The sequence below is a fragment of the Vicugna pacos genome, chromosome 16, assembly GCF_048564905.1.
Source record: "Vicugna pacos chromosome 16, VicPac4, whole genome shotgun sequence".
Classification (NCBI taxonomy): Eukaryota; Metazoa; Chordata; class Mammalia; order Artiodactyla; family Camelidae; genus Vicugna; species Vicugna pacos.
Window position 1 is genome coordinate 49013586 of NC_133002.1, and position 17080 is coordinate 49030665.

The 17080-nt window shown below is 34.2% G+C and overlaps 1 protein-coding gene across 5 annotated transcripts in view; it reads left to right on the plus strand.

The window, feature by feature from the left end:
* Positions 1 to 17080, plus strand: part of TLK2 (tousled like kinase 2) — a 114648-nt gene that overhangs the window by 33241 nt on the left and 64327 nt on the right. For all 5 annotated transcript variants that reach the window (XM_072939364.1, XM_072939365.1, XM_031685570.2 and 2 more), the window contains one exon: positions 16341 to 16412. In XM_072939364.1, the coding sequence (XP_072795465.1) occupies positions 16341 to 16412 (72 nt within the window). The remainder of the gene's footprint in view (positions 1 to 16340; positions 16413 to 17080) is intronic.

The window sequence follows — 17080 nt, forward strand, 5'->3', positions numbered from 1 at the left end:
ATATAGGACATTCTAAGTAATCTATAAAAAACTTCTAGAGCTTCAGTTTATCTAGGATACAAGTTCAATCTAAGAAAATTTATTGTATTTCTGTATGTTTGCAGTGTATAATTGGCAGTTGAGATTTAAAAAGTAATAAAATTTGTAACAGCATCAAAATAGTATAAATATAAAAACATTTCCCAAGAACAGACAAATGAGAATATTTCTTAGAGTTCCTTGTAGCAGAAGTTGCCTTGTATTTCTATTTCATTAATGAGGACACTGAGGTACAAAAGATTAAAGAACATTCATTTGTTTATGAGCACACCTTCATTAAACGCCTATTATGTAGTAGATACTGTGCTAGGGTTATAATATAATATATAGTAGTGAATAAAAAGATTATCCCTTCCCTCATGGAGTTTATCATCTAGTGGAGATTGAAGGGAGAGATAGATTCAGGGTGCTGAGTTCTCAGCTTTGGTTTAGCATTTTTGATTTAGATGAACAATTTAAAGCCTTTATGTTTCAGTTAGATCTTTAAGTAAATACTGTAACTTGTTGAATAATCTGGCCTCTATGTGGGGCAAACTATTTAATTGTAGTATGCTTGGAAGTTTATAAAGTGGTTAAAACTGGTTGGCTTGATTGGTTAAAGTTTCATGTTAAGGATGGTTCATGCATATCCTCCCATACTCCCACTGAGCACCACCTTTATTTCAGGCACTATTTTACCCACATCCCCAATATATAGTATTACTTTATTTAATCCTTGTAATACCTCTAAGGTGGGTGGTTTTTCCTTTTTTTTTTTTTTTTTAATCACAGATGGAGAAGACCAGAGCTAATAGAGCTTAAGTGATTTGCCTAGTTTCATACAGTGGTTCAGTGATTCAGTCCCATACCGATTTGACTTTAAACTGTTGGTACCGGCTATTTTCAGTCATTTTTCTATTGGTCACCTGGACCACTTTTCCCCATTAAGGAAATGCAAGTAAGTGAGATTAATTTTTATAGTGCTAAGTTTGAATCTATTCTTTATTTCAAAAGTAAATCACTCAGAAGAAAAAAGTTAGCAATATAATTTAATACTCTCACAGCTGATAATGTGGAGACACCAGTTTTAAAGTGGCTTTAGTACACTTTAATCCATGTCACTATCTACTTAAATTTCAGTGTTTAACTCTGAGCCATGAGCCATGTGCCTTGGAAAACAGTGACCTAAAGGGACATAAGTAACAGTAACCTAGCTAAGAGTATTTACATGGGTTGAACCAAATGTACTACCATCCTTGATAGGTTAGTAGTGTGAGTTTTGGAATTGAAAGGTGAGAAGAAGAGGTTGCCATGCCCTGGTTGAAAATCTCCCAACTGTCTTTCCCCCAGCCAGACTGGTAGAAACAGCTAAAATGCGTGTGGGAGGGAGAGTGAATGATTATATAAATTCAAAACTACTATCTTAATTTCTAGCCCTTGAGGGTACATAAAAGGCATTAGTGATGTCTGCTTGGCTTTTTACAGATGAGTAAACTGAGGCTTAGAGAGAGCAGTTGATTGGCTAACAGTTGTGCCACAATTAGTAAGTGGCAGAACTGGAATTTAGACCCCTGCCTCCTATCATTATACCAATATATTGTGCTCTGCAGTAGGAATTTTGTTATATTATTTGCTGTAGGGGGGGAAGTGGGTTTGTTTTACAGATTAATGATCTCCTCAAAACAGTAAAAGCCAAGAACCTAAACTTAATGGTCATCACACTTTTTTGAGGGTTATGTATCTCTTGGATATTTTAATTCTGGATTATTTTATAACCATTTCTTCCATGTTATCTTTACTATAAATGTGCTCCAGGATTTTGTATCTGTATTTTATATTTTGTATTTGATTTTGTTCCTTTTCTATCTGTAAATATTGAATTTGTAGTTTTTAACCAATAAAGGAGAGAGGTTTTTTTAGCAAGAGGAATAAGGCTAAAGGCTAAATTGTAAGCTTTCTAGTAAGATATGTAATCCACATGACAGTTGCTTCTGTGTTTATTGAAGTCATACTCCTTTCCCTTACAGTTAGTTTTTTAAATGGTTAATTTTCAGTTATGTAAGGAATGCATGCTTACTTTTATAATAATAAGAACTGTAATTGCTCTGAGAAGTTTGGTATGTATCCATTTAGATTTTTTAAATACTGTACTTATCCACTTGCATACATATTTATCCATGTACTGATTTTTATGTGTGATTTTGTTTAAAAAAATCGAATTATACTGTCACTGTTCTGAACTTATTTTACACTCAGCATATGATTTTGAGATCTACCATAGAGGTGTTATATGGACCTTGTTTGGATCGCTATTCTTTAAACAATCATCCTGTAAACACATTTGTAGAATGGTGTTTTGTCACTTATTTAAAGAAATATTATATGAGATAAAGTATTTGAAAATTAGAAGGAGAAAACGGTAACCTAATCCTTTCCATAGATGATGAGGAAGCTTTGGAGGGCAGGATTATGTTTGATGCTCTTCTGTATCCATGGTTATAAGTACTTCCCTGTAGTGAGCAAAATTGCACTGGATTATTTTTTAAACAATTTTATTGAGATATAATTTTCACATCATACAATTTACTCTATTAAAGCACACAGTTCATTGACTCCAAGTGTATTTATAGAATTGTGAAACCATTACCCCAGTCAATTTTAGAACATTCTCACCTCAAAAACAAACAAACGAATCCCTTATCTTTAGCTGTCACCCTCAAAAGCCTCACCTCTTTCAGCTCTAGGAAACCATTAATCTACTTTTCATGTGTACAGGTTTTGCCTATTCTGAACATTTCATATAAATGGAATCATACAATATGTGGTCCTTTGTGACTTGCTTCTTTCACTTAACATCATGTTTTCAAGGTTCATTCATGTCTCAGAACTTCATTTCTCTTTATTGCCACATAATATTCCCTTGTATGGATATACCACATTTTGTTTATTCATTCTTTCTGTTGATGGACATTTATGTTGTTTCCATTTTTTGGCTATTATGAATAATGTGCCATGAACATTCATCTGCATGTATTTGTTTGCACATGTTTTCATTTCTATTGAGTGTATTCCTGTGAGTGGAATTGCTGGGTCTTATGGTTAAGAGATAGTCCATGAAAGACTGGACCTAATGTAAAACTAAGGATCTCTCTATGTTTTTTTTTTTTTTCTGTCATCATTTTAACTATTTGAGGAACTACCAGACTATTTTCTAAAGTGCACCATTTAACATGTCTACCAGCAGTGTATGAGGGTTAAACTTTCTCCATATCCTTGCCAACATGTTATTATGTGTCTTTTTGGTTGTATGTGCCAGATCTTGAGTGAATACATAGACTTCCATACACAAGTTTTCCAGAAGACAGTTGAAGAATTTCTTGTTGTTCTAACTTTTGGGCTTGCTTGTCTGGAAATGGATGTTATTAAATTATATGGTTAGGATTTTGCATGACTGAAATACTACTAAAAATCATTAATATTAGTTAAAGATTTTCTTGGCAGTGTACAATAATATTTTGTTTCCTTGCTAAAACGCAAAGTCGTTTGTTAAGGGGGGTGGTATGGCTTAGTGGTAGAGCACCTGCTTAGCATGCACAAGGCCCTGGGTTCAATCCCCAGTACCTCCATTTAAAAAAAAAGGGTAAGTAAACCTAATTACCCCCCCCCCAAAAAGTCATCCATTTGAAATCACCCCACTGATTTGACTCTGCTATTGTGCAAAAGGTAGTGATACTAATGACTAAAAAAAAGTATGGAGACCCTTAGTTTTCATTCTTCACTAAGTCTTGTCTTTAATGGAATATCTTTTGACTACATCAGGTAGTTTGACCCTATTGTCAGATGTCCTTCTTTATACTTAATCAAGGTTAACATTTGTCTGCTGTTCTGAATGCCTTTCAAGATGCCAATTTAGTTCAAGGAGGAAATTAAGACTAGAAACTCAACAAATGTTGACATTTAAACTTTTAGAGGAGTGAAAGATTAACCTTTGGCCGCTACTTCTACAAATTTTTCTTCGCTTATATAGGTTTCATTCATGTGCTAAAGGCTAGTTGTCAACATTGGTAACTTAACCTCAGTTTTCATGGGTTTATAACTTATCTGCAAGGTTTTCTTTAGGCTTGTAACTGAAGTATTTTTTAAACGTCCCCAAAAGTGCGTTTAAATATATTAAATATGTGTCTTGTTTTGGGGAACCCTTCTTTTTTTTAAACAATAAACTTGACTCTTTTCTATTTTTTAAATAGTCCATTTGGTGTTTTACTTTAAAAAATCATTATTAGCAGGAGACAGGGTAAACAGCTTAAATGTTAGTATAAAAAATGGGACTTTTATTGTGGAGTCTTAACTTATTTTTACACTTTGTTTAAAAATTCTTTTTTTTCTTTTATTCTTATTAAAACAAAACATGACAAAACAAATCATAAGTAGAGGGCTGACTTTCAATAGAGTGAAGAATAGAAATTAATCCAGAGTTGGAAAATTAGGAAACAAAGAAGAAATTGGGGGAAGTAAATGGGATATAACAAAAGACACTGAGGACCTACAAAGAGAAGAAACTGGAAATGGATGCTGTTAGTAATATATTACTATGAAAATCTCACTGAAGTAGATAAATTTCACTCAAAGATAGTAGAAATTAATGTTGACAAAAGTAAGATGTAAAAATCAGAATAGACTCCTATAACCAAGGGAAAATCGAGGAAGATTATAAAATTATTTTCTCTTCCTTCTCTTCCTCCTACTCCTTGAATCAGGGCAAAAAATTACACTCCCAAGTTATTGGTGGTCTCCTAACCTTTCAAGAAATAGGTAATTCTCATGTTAAATAATAACATAGGAATAATAAACTCTGATAGCAAAACCTGACACATATGAAGGAATAAACCTAATCTCATTTTATGAATATATTAGATGTTTAAATTCAAATAAAAATAGTAGCAAATGGCTCCCAGAGATAATTCCTTTATTTTGTTTCAGGGAGTTTATCCTGAGTCAGACAAGTTCAATATTTTAAAATTTTATTAATACATGTAATAGATGACTATGTACTAATGTACCTAGAGTATAGCTGGCTGGTTAGTAGCACTTATTTTGAAGCCAGGTCACTTTGGTCCAGATCTTGGCTCTGCTTCTTCCCAGTTGTGTAACTTTGGGGAGTTTACTAAACTTTTCTTACAGTTTCCTCATCTGTAAATGAGACTACTAATAGCTATCATATGAAGTTTGTCATTAGTTTGCTAGGGCTGCCATAACACAGACTGGGTGGCTTAAACAATAGAAATTTATTTTCTCACTATTCTGGAGGCTAGACGTTCAAGATCAAGGTATCAGCAGGAATGATTTCTTTTGAGGCTTTCTCTTTTTGATTTGATAGCCATCTTCTCACTGTGTCCTCATACGATCTTTTCTCTATGCCTGTGCATGTCTGGTGTCTCTGTGTCCTGATTTCCACTTTGTATAAGGACATCAGTCATATTGGATTAAGGTCTACTCTAATGACCCATTTTAGCTTAATACCTCTTCAAAGGCCGTGTCTCTAAATATATTCTGAGGTATTGGGGGTTAGGGCTTCAGTGTATAAATTTGAGGACACAGTTAGCCCATAATAGTTTGTTAGGAGGATTGACTGTGCTGATATAAAATACCTGGCCCGTGTAGCAAGGGCTACCTGAGTATTGTTTACTATTTTTATTTCTTAACTACAGCAAATAAATAACACATAAAAAACTTTTTGTTTCAAAATATTTTTAGATTCAAAAGAAATTGAAAGAAAGAAGAAAAAAGAGCAGGGAGGTTCCATGCACCCATCCTCTCCCAATGTGAGCATCTTGCGTAGTTAGAGTACAATATTAAAACCAGGAAATTGACCTTCGTAAAATTAACAGAACTCATTCAGATTTCATATTATACTTGTATCATTGTGTGTGTGTGTACACATGTACTACTTTGCAATTTTATCACTTGTGTAGCTTTTTGTGTCCATCACCACAATCAAGATGCAGAACTGCTTCATCACCACCAGACTCTCTCCTGCTACTCCTTTGTGTCCTTCGCCACCCCTCTCCTTGAAACCCTAACTCTGACAACCACTAATCTGTTTTTCATCCCTGTAAATTCAACATTTCAAGAAGTGTATATATTTTTCATATATATACACATAAGATCATACAATATATAACCATTTAAGATTAGCTTTTTTCACTTAGCCTAATTACCTTGAAGTTCATCCAAGTTGTTGCATATATAAGTATTCATTCCTCTTTTTGCTGAGTAGTATTCTATTCCATGGATATACCACAGTTTGTTTAACCATTCAGTCACTGAAGGATATTTGATTTGTTTCCAGTTTTTGGCTGTTACGAATAAAGCCACTATGAACATTTGTGTGCAGGTTTTTGCATGAACATTATTTCTCTGGAACAAATGTCCAGTAGCATAATTGCTAGATCATATGATAGATGTTAAGTACACTTTTAGTTTTAAAAGAAATTGTCAAACAATTTTCCCAATTGGCTATACCTTTTTATATAAATTCTCACAGCAATGTATGAATGATTCAGTTTTCTTTTAATACTTGCCAACATTTAGTGTTGTTGCTGTTGTTAGGTGTAATGAACTCTTACTGTGGTTTGAATTTGTATTTCCCTAATGGCTAATGATGTTGAACATCCTTTCTCATGCTTATTAACCATCTTTATATCCTCTTCAGTGAAATATCTGTTCATGTCTTTTGCCAGTTTTCTAATTGGATTAAAAAAAAGAAAAACTTGAGTTTTTAGTTCTAAGTTGAGGTTCATAATTTTAAGTCCTTTGTCAGATATGTGGTTTGCAACTGTTTTCTTCCAGTTCATGATTTGTCTTTTCATCCTACTTATAGAGTCTTTTGCTGAGTGAAAGTAATTTTGATGAGGTTCCATTCATTAATTTGTCCTTTTATAGATCAAGCTTTTGTATCATATTGAAGACCTCTTCACCTGATCCTGGGTTTTGAAGATTTTCTCCCCCTGTGCCCCCTCCTTTTTTTTCCCTAAAAGGTTTCTGGTTTTCTGTTTTATATTTAAGTTAATGATCTAATTTGAGTTACTTTTAAAAATAAGGTATGAGGTTTAACTTGAGGTTCATATTTTTGCCTATGGATGCCTAATTGCTTCAGTACCATTTGTTGAAAAGGCTTTTGAATTGCTTTTGTACTTTTATAAAAAAATCAGTTTGGTTTTTATCATTTGTGAGAATCAAATGTGCCAATATAGAATGCCCAGCCCATAGAAGTGCTGCAGAAGTGCTGGCTATTATTATTATTAGAGCAAATAAATAGTAACTTTTTAAAAAAAGCATTTGGTTAAACTCAATAGCCATCTCAACTTTCTAATTTAGAAAACAACAATTAATGTAGTTTTATTTTTTTAAAAAGTTTTAATTGTGGTAAAATAAACATAACATAAAATGTGTTGTCTTAACCATTTTTAAGTGTAGAGTTCAATATTGTTAAGTACATTCACATTGTGCAATCAGTCTCCAGAACTCTTTCCATCTTCCAAAACTGAACCTCTGTACTCGTTAAACACGAACTCCCCATTCCTCCTCTCTCCAGTTCCTTAAACCACCATTCTACTTTCTGTCTCAACGAATTTGACCATTTTAGATGCCTCCTGGGGAGGGTATAGCTCAGTGGTAGAGTACATGCCTAGCATACACAAGGTCCTGGGTTCAATCCCCAGAATCTCTTTTAAAAATAAACAAATAAGTAAATAAACCTAATTACATCCCTCTCCAAGTGATTTTTAAAAAATAATAATAGATACCTCCTTTAAGTGAAATCACACAGTATCTACCTTTTTGTCACTAGCTTATTTCACTTAGCATAATGTCCTCAAGGTTTATTTGTAGCATGTGTCAGAATTATCTTCCTTTTGAAGGTTGACTAATACTCCATTATATGGATATATATCACATTTTGTTTCCATTTATATTAATGGACACTTGTGTTGCTTCTGCCTTTTAGGTGTTGTGAATAATGCTGCCATGAACATAAGTGTGCAAATAATTCTTTGAGACCCTGCTTTCCATTCTTTTGGATATATACCCAGAAGTGGAATTGCTATATCATATGATTATTCTATTCTTAATTTTTTGAAGAACTGCCATACTATTTTCCATAGTGGCTGCACCATTTAAAGTCCCAGCTAACAGCACACAAAGGTTTCAGTTTCTCCACATCCTTAGCAGTGCTTATTTTCTGTTTTTTTGGTAGTAGCCATCCTAATGGGTGTGAAGTGGTATGGTATCTCATTGTGATTTTGCCATGAACTCTCTTTTTTATCCTGTTTATTTTTATTTGGGGAGGAGGTAATTAGGTTTATTTGGTTATTATTTTTAGTGGAGGTACTGAGGATTGAACCCAGGACCTTGTGCATGCCAAGCACACACTGTGCCACTGAGCTATACCCTCCTCCCCCATTTCATTGTGATTTTGATTTACATTTCACATGATTACTGATGTTGCATCTTCTCATGTACTTGTTGGCCATTTGTATACCTTCTTTGGGGAAATGTCTATTCCAATCCTTTGCCCATTTTTAATTGGGTTGTTTGTTTAACTTTTGTTGATTTATAGAAATTTAAAAAATATATTCTGGATGTTAACCCTGTATAAAAAGATACATGGTTTGCAAATGTTTTCTCCCATTTTGTGGGTTGCCTTTTTACTCTTACTGATTGTGTCCTTTGATGCACAGAGGTTTTAAATTTTGATGTAGTCTGTTTTTTTTGTTTGTTTTATTGCTTGTTCTTTTGGTGTCATTCATTTTGAATTCATTTTTGTAAGGTAAGGGTCCAGCTTCATTCTTCTGTGTGTGAATATCCATTTTCCCACCAGTTTGTTGAAAAGACTGTTGTTCATCTTTGAGGGGTCTTGGCACCCTTGTCAGATCATTTTATGTGAAGTCATTATGTGCCTGTTAAACTTATGCAGAGTTGTAATTATATCTCAATAAAACTGAAAAAGAAGATCAGCAAAAAAAAAGAAAATCATTTGACCATATATGTGAGGGATTATTTCTGGGATCTGAATTCTGTTCCATTTGTCTATATGTTACAACTTAATGCCAGTGCCATATGTTTTGATTATTGTAGCTTTGTAATAAGTTTTGAAATCAGGAAGTGAGAGACCCCCAACTTTGTTCTTTTACAAGATTGTTTTGGCTCTTTGCAGTCTTCTTATAGTTTTTAATAGTAAAGCACAAGAAAGTTACCTTGAAAAAGAAGAACAAAACAGTGTTCTTTCTTTATGATGATTATGTTGTTTTATTCAAAGCAGTAAAATGTGAAACAAATAAGAGATATAAATTGTGGAAATGAGGATATAAATTTATTTTAAAATGCTGTGATTTATATGTAGATAATGAAATCAAAAGGAACAAATTGAGAGATGATTAGAAAGAATAACAATTCAGTAAAGTGGCTAAATGAAACACATGAAAATTATATAATTCCTGAATGTCAGCAGTATTGGAAAAATTGAATCCCAGTTATTCTAGTTTCTATATGAAGATGTCACAGTGGTTAATGGGAGTTAGACTTTGGTAACCCATAAGCTTTTAGGCCTTGCGATTTAATTTACTCCTGAGAATAGTAATTGAGGCTAAAGACTAGAACTGGCTCTGTATAATGCTGGGAATTGGAAAGGGGCAAACTTGTCTATTAATTAGGATTAGTAAAACTGCCTACCATTCCAAAACATAGGACAGAAGTGAGCCACTTAACTGTATTTTATTTTTTATATATTTATAATTTTTTTATTGAAGCATAGTCAGTCTACAATGTTGTCAGTTTCTGGTGTACAGCATAATGTTTCAGTCATACATATACATACATATATTCGTTTTTGTATTCTTTTTCATTATAGGTTACTACAAGAAAGCCACTTAACTTTGGATTGTGGCTGTTAAAAGCCTGCCACAAAAAATGGAAGCTCCAACCTTGTGTGGAAATCCTGGGCAGAAAAATAATGTATAAATGTGTTGGAACTAATATATAAATGTGTGGAAATCCTGGGCAGGAAAAGTAATATATAAATATGATGAATGTTGTAGGGCACTGGCATAGGTGACCATTAAAATTCCCTTGGGACTGACTGCTCCTTGACCCCTGAAATGTGGAGGACACTCCCAAAACTGAATATAAACTCATACAAAACTTATAAAAGCACCTTAGTAAAAAAGATGCAGCAAATGGGAAAATTTACAACTGAGGAACTGACCATAATAGACTGAAACTTGATTATCTAATATATAGTCCATATTCAGTTTCTGCCTTTGTCCCAGTAATGTCTTTTGTTTTTGCTTTGTTTTGATATCCAGGGTCAAATCAAGGATCATACATTGAATTTAGTTATGCTTTTTTATCTATGGAATTTAGTCATGCCTTTTTATCCTTTAATTTAGTTCATTTTTTTCTCCCTTATTTGTTTTTTAACGATAGTAATACTTTTGAAAGATAAGATTGTTTGCCTAAAATCATTTGGTTAGCTACCTTATTAGACAGCTGTTTTAGAACAGGGAAGGTATATCATTTATCCCTGTTAATTAAATTTAGTCTAATGATGTTATAATAATTTGAGATGCTGTGCATCAGAAAAGGACAGGGAAAGGGAGAATTCAGTAATTCTTAATACTTTTTTTCTTTTAGTTAGACACACATACTCAAGGAACCACAAGGATCTTTGTGCCTCTTGCAAATTTCTTTCAACTACTAGAATGTACACCACTGTTAAACACTTTACAGTTTATGTTATTATTAGTAATTGCTAATAAAAATAGATTCTTCAGTTCTCTCTTGTCTCTATTCATCACACTTGTCATTTCCTTTTTTTTTTTTTTAATTTCTTTTTTGTTTTTTAAATTTCTTTTCTGATGTTCAGTGGAGGTACTGGGAATTGAACCCAGGACCTTGTGAATGCTAAGCATGTGCTCTACCACTGAGCTATAACCTACTCCTACCATTTCCTTTTGAAAGTGAGGAGTAGTTGGCAGGTAAAGCAAATAATTAAAATGTAGTATATGGTCTTATTACTATCCAGGGAGGAAAATGCTTCATAACAGTTACAAAAAACATTTTATGAACAGAATATTTTAAAAATTTGAACATAGAAAGATTCAGTTTCAATAATTATAGAATTCTTAATGTAAATAAAGCTTCCCACTCCCCACCCCCCAGTTAAAACATCATGAAACTCTATCATTATAGGAACAGATCATTTGTTGATTTATGTCACTGGGAATACATGATTTGATTTTATTCTCCATAGTTTCACTTTATTATTTTTCTTTGTAGTTTCACAAGCATCTCACTGTGAAGCTCTCTGGTATATTGTGTTGATTACAGTTTAAAAATAGTGCCTTAAGGATACAGTGAAAGGAATACTTAATGCACCCTATTGGAATATAAATTATTTTTGACTCTAAGCCTGGTAACTTGTTTTTTAAACAGTTTTATTGAGATACAATTCATATACAATTCACCCATTTAAATTACACTGTTCATTGGTTTTTGGTATATTCACACATACATACAACCACCAACACAGTCAATTTTAGAATATTTTTATCATCTCAAGAAGAAACCCCATACTCTTTAGCTGTTCCCTCCATGTACCCCCACTCCTGCCCTAAGGAACTACTAACTTTCTGTTTGTCTTAGATTTTCCTCTTCTGGATTTTCATATGAATGGAATCATTTGATATGTGATCTGTTGTGACTGGCTTCTTGTACTTAGCAAAATGTTTTCAATGTTTATATTGTAGCATGTATCAATACTTGATTCCTTTTTATGGCCAAATAACATTTCATTGTATGGGTACACCAGATTTTGTTTATCCATTTGTCAGTTGATGGACTTTTGGATTATTTCCACCTTTTGGCTTTTGTGAATAATGCTGTTATAAAAATCTGTGTCCAGGTTTTTGTGTGTCCATGTTTTTTATTGCTTTTCAGTATGTGCCTAGGAGTAGTATTCTGGGTCATACGTAACTTTGTGTTTAATTGTTTGAGGAACTCCCTGTTTTTGAAAGCAGCTACACCATTTTGTGTTACCTCCAGCAGTGTACAAGGGTTCCAGTTTCTCCATATTCTTGCCAGTACTTATTGCTGTCATTTTGATTCTGACCATCTTAGTAGGTATGAAGTTGTATCCCATTTTGGTTTTGATTTGTATTTCCCCATTGGCTAATAATGTTGAAATTCTTTTCATGTGCTCTTTGGTCATTTGTATCTCATCTTTGGAGAAGTGACTGTTTAGACCTTTTTGCCCACTTTTAAATTGAGTTAACTGTCTTTTTATTTCTGAATTGCAAGAGTTCTTTATACAGCATGCAAGTACCTTATCAGATATGTGATGTGCAAATATTTTCTCCTGTTTTGTGGGTTGTCTTTGTTGATACTGTTCTTTCGACGACAAAAGTTTTTAAATTTGAATAAGTCCAGTTTATGTATTTTTCTCTTTTGTTTGCACTTTTGGTGTCTAGTTTGAGGTCATGAAAATTTACCTCTATGTTTCCATCTAAGAGTTTTATAATTTTAACTTACATTTAAGTCCTTGAACCATTTTGAGTTAATTTTTTTGTATGGTGTGAGGTAGGGGTTCATCTTCATTGCTTTGCCTATGGCTGTCCAGTTGTCCCAGTACCATTTGTTAAGACTATTCTTTCTCTTATTGAATAATCTTGGCACCTTTATCAATAATCATTTGACCATAGACTATGGATTTATCTGTGGACTCTAAATTCTATTCCATTGACTTGTCTTTATGCCAGTATTATACTGTCTTTATTACTGTTGCTTTGTAGTAAGTCTTGAAGTCAGGGAATGTGGGTTCACCTACTTCATTCCTCGTCAGGATTGTTTTGTGTATTTGGGTCCGTTATAGTTCCCTATGAATTTTAGAATAAGCTTGTCAATTTATATAAAGAAGTTAGCTGGAATTCTGATAAGGATTCTGTTAAATCTATAGATCAGCCAGGAGAGAACTGCCATCCTAACAATGTCAAGTCTTCTAATCTGTGAACATGGGTGTTTTTCCATTTACTTAGATCTTTAATTTCTTGCAATAATTTTTTGGGTAGTTTTCACAGTGTAAGTTTTACACTTCTTTTGTTTATTACTAAGTATTTTGTTCTTTTTGTTGCTAATGTGACTGGAATTATTTTATTTATTCCATTTTCAGATTTTACATTGCAGATTTATAGAAATAAAATTGATCTTTGTATATTGGTCTTATATCCTGTAATCTTATTAAATTTGTTTATTAGTTCAAGTAGTATTTTAGTGGATCCTTTGGGGTTTTACATATATAAGAGTATGTCATCTATGAATTGGCATAGTTCTACTTCTTCCTTTCCAATCTGAATGCCTTGCAAAATTGCCTGGCTAGAACCTCTAGTATAATGTTTAATAGATGTGGGAGAGAAAAAACATTCTAGTCTTGTTCCACATCTTAGAGGAAAGCATCCAGTCTTTAACCATTAAGTATAATGTTAGTTGTAGGGTTTTGGGGGTTTTTTTTGTTTGTTTTGTTGTTGTTGTCAGGGTTTTTTTTTGTTTTTGTTTTTTTGTAGATGCCCTTTTATCAGGTTGAGGAAGTTCCTTGCTGTTTTTCTGAGAAATCTCTCTTTTGCCTTATTTTTAAAAGAACAGTTTGCTCAGTGTAGGGTTCTTGGTTGACCCTTTCTCCCTGTACTTTGAATATTCTATCCTGCTGCCTTTTGGCCCTGCATTGTTTTTGCTCAGAAATCAGCTGTTAATCCTATTGGAATTCCCTTGTAAGTGATTACTTGTAAGTTATAGTTCTGCTTTCAAGATTTTCTCCTTTGCTTTTGAGCATTTTCCCTACAGTATATCTGTTTATGGGCCTCTTTGTGTTTATCCTAGTGGAAGTTCATTAAGCTTCTTGTATTGGTAAGTTTATTTTTTTTTTAATGAATTTGATAAGGTTTCAGCCATTATTTCTTTAAATATTTTTTCTGCTCCTTTCTTGTTCTCCTCTCCTGATATCCCAATTATGTGCTTCGTGATGTACTTAACCATTTTCCACATTTCCCTGAAGCTCGAGTTTCCTCTCCCAGTTTGCATAATCTCTGTTGATATATCTTCAAATATGCTAATTATTTCTTTTGTCAGTTTAATTCTACTGTTGAACCTCTCTAGTGCATCTTTTATTTCGGTTATTGTAGTTTGCAACTCCAGAATTCCCATTTGTTTTATATATATATACACATACATACATTATGTGTGTGTATGTATATATATATATATATATATATATGTATATACACATACATACATACATACACACATACACACACAAACTTTCTGTATCTGTATTGATGTTCTCTTTTTGATGCAACATTGTCATTCATACCTTCCGTTACTTCTTTATTATTTCCTTTGGTTCTGTGAACATATTTATAGTGGCTATTTTGAAATACTTTTCTGTTAAATTCAACATTTGATCATTCCCACAGGCAGTTTCTTTCGCCTACTTTATTCCCGTGGTGTATGGCTCATACTTATGTTTCTTTGCGTGCCTCATGATTTTTCTTTGGAAATTGGTCATTTTAGATGATACATTGTAGTAACTCTGGGTACTGATTTCTCATCCTGTTCTTTGGGGACTTGTCCATGTTATTTGCTTGTTTATTTGTTTAATGACTGGCTGGATTTTAGTGAAGTCTGTTCTATCACCCTGTGCCCCCAGAGCTAATCCTCTGATGGTGTTCTTCAGGGAGGCATGGCTTTCGGGTTGCCTGCAGGCACCTTGGGAAGACTGGTACTTGGTAGAACTCTCTTTTCCTGACCAACCCAGCTGTTAAACTCCAGTAGTTACCCAGATTGCTCTCTTGTTTTCAATGATGCTCTGAGGCATAAATTCCTCTACAAACTAATCCAAATTGGGGCTCCTTGTAAGGAAAAGTTTCTGAGGTCAATGTTTGCTATTTGTTCTGACCGAAGGGTGGCTCTTGAGTGTCTTATTCCCTGGTTCTCTCTTGGAAAGTAACTGACCCACAGTCTAGACTGTATGTTCAGTACATGAATTGCTTTTCATTTGCCTTTTACCACAACCTCCAGTTGAATATTCTTAGACTTAAATTTGTCCACATGTTGTTAAGAATGAAGTCAGGTCCTTTGGGAAGATTTGGTACTGTGTGTTCCTGCTTTTTCCTCTTTGGCAAAATATCTAAGCCAGGGTTCTGGAGCTGGGGATGAGGACAGTGGTGAGCTTCTCTGTGACTGACATTCAGGCTGTAGGAGCTGAGTGCTGGAGAGGTTAGGGTGGGGATGGGGCACGCAAAGCAACTTGTCTCTCCTGGTGTGGAAGCACTATTTCATGAGCTGGGCAAAAGGGCTATTGGGGTCCTAGCATTCTCAGTGTACCATGCCTAAGGCAGGGCCTCTGTTCCAGAGGTATGTGGGGCAGAAGGGAGATGCCTGTCTTTGATATACTTGCTTGGGACTTATTCTCAGCAATAGAGGGCTGGGGATAGGATGAGAAACTTCAAGTCCTGCTGCTCCCAGGAAGAAAGCCTGTGGACTGAGCTAGGGAAAGAGGGAGCCTTGTGTTCTTGGCTGCAGCAGTCTGGAGCCTTGCTGAGATGGGAGGGGAAGGGAGGGCATGGTGTTGATTCAATACCACTTTTTACCTTTCAGACTGAATTTTTATAGATTTTATTGTATAGTTGTTTCTTCATTTGCTGTTTGCCCTTAGGGACCATAGTCAGAGGCTTTGAATGGTAGTTTTTAAAAATAATTTTCATCAGTTTCACTGAGGAGCAAATGAGCAGAGATCTTCATGCTGTCAACCTCTTTAACTGTTTTTTGAGCCAGCAGCCATGCCTTTTTAATGCATGATTCAGAAAAGTGTTTCCTTCATTAAGGTCTCTGACCAACCTTCATAAGGAACATCCTTAACATCTCAACTTTCAGATATTGCCTGCATGATACAAGAGGCCAAGAGAATTGATTTCCCCTGCTTGTTTTACATAATGAATTTGTGACATGTGGAAGTACTCTAGAAGGTTTGCACGAGTACAGAGTTTGTGAAGGAAATGAAAATAATAGTAACTAGAGAATTTTAACATGAGCGCCCTGTACCATGTGGTTGATTGGATTCTTTTCAAGTTGGCTCAGAGGTGTTACAGTTAATTCTTAGCTTCTTTGACTTGACTTAGATATCAAAATCAACAGATTTCTTCCCCAGTTTTGCTGTCATTTTAAATTAGTTTCTTTTTATTTATTTATTTATTTATTTGTTTGTTTTTCCTTTCTAGGGGCCACTCAATAGTGAGTCTTCCAACCAGAGCTTGTGCAGCGTGGGGTCCTTGAGTGATAAAGAGGTAGAGGTAAGAAAACCACATCCATTGCAAGACTTTTCATATTTCCGTGCTTTCCATCTCAGTTAAACAATAGCAGTGCATAACTCTGGGACACTTTTAGGGTCTGTGTGAATGACTCCCCTTTGAGTTGCATGCTGTTTCTGTAGTTGTGATGTGGCCCTAATAGGTTTTTATTATGATAATCATGTACGGGCATTATCTTTTAAAATTTTGGCTTAGTTGCCATCAAAAAAGGGTAGAAATTTGTAGTTGTAGCTGAATTGGCTTAGGCGCATTTGAATTTTAGCACTTGTCAGTACTTCAACAGAGTGGGTCAGTGTGGCCTGGCAGACTTTGGTAACAAAATTTGAAGATTTATTTATTTGTTTTTTAAGGCAAATAGCCTGGCTGCATGGATATGTAACTACCTACTTTGCACTTAGATGCAAAAACTTTCAAAAAATTAGAGCTAGTTGATTATACAGATTTTTTTCCTTTTTGGAAAAAAGGGATTGAATTTAAGCTCTTTTAAATTAGAAATATTTTAATAGCTACTGTCTGAGAGCCTATCGTATGCTAGATGGTTGTACTACATTTGTGCTTTATAAAATATCTTATTTAAGCTTTGCAGCAGCCCTGATTTACAGATGAGTAAATTGAAGTTCTGACATTTTGAATAGTTTGTCAAAAATGGT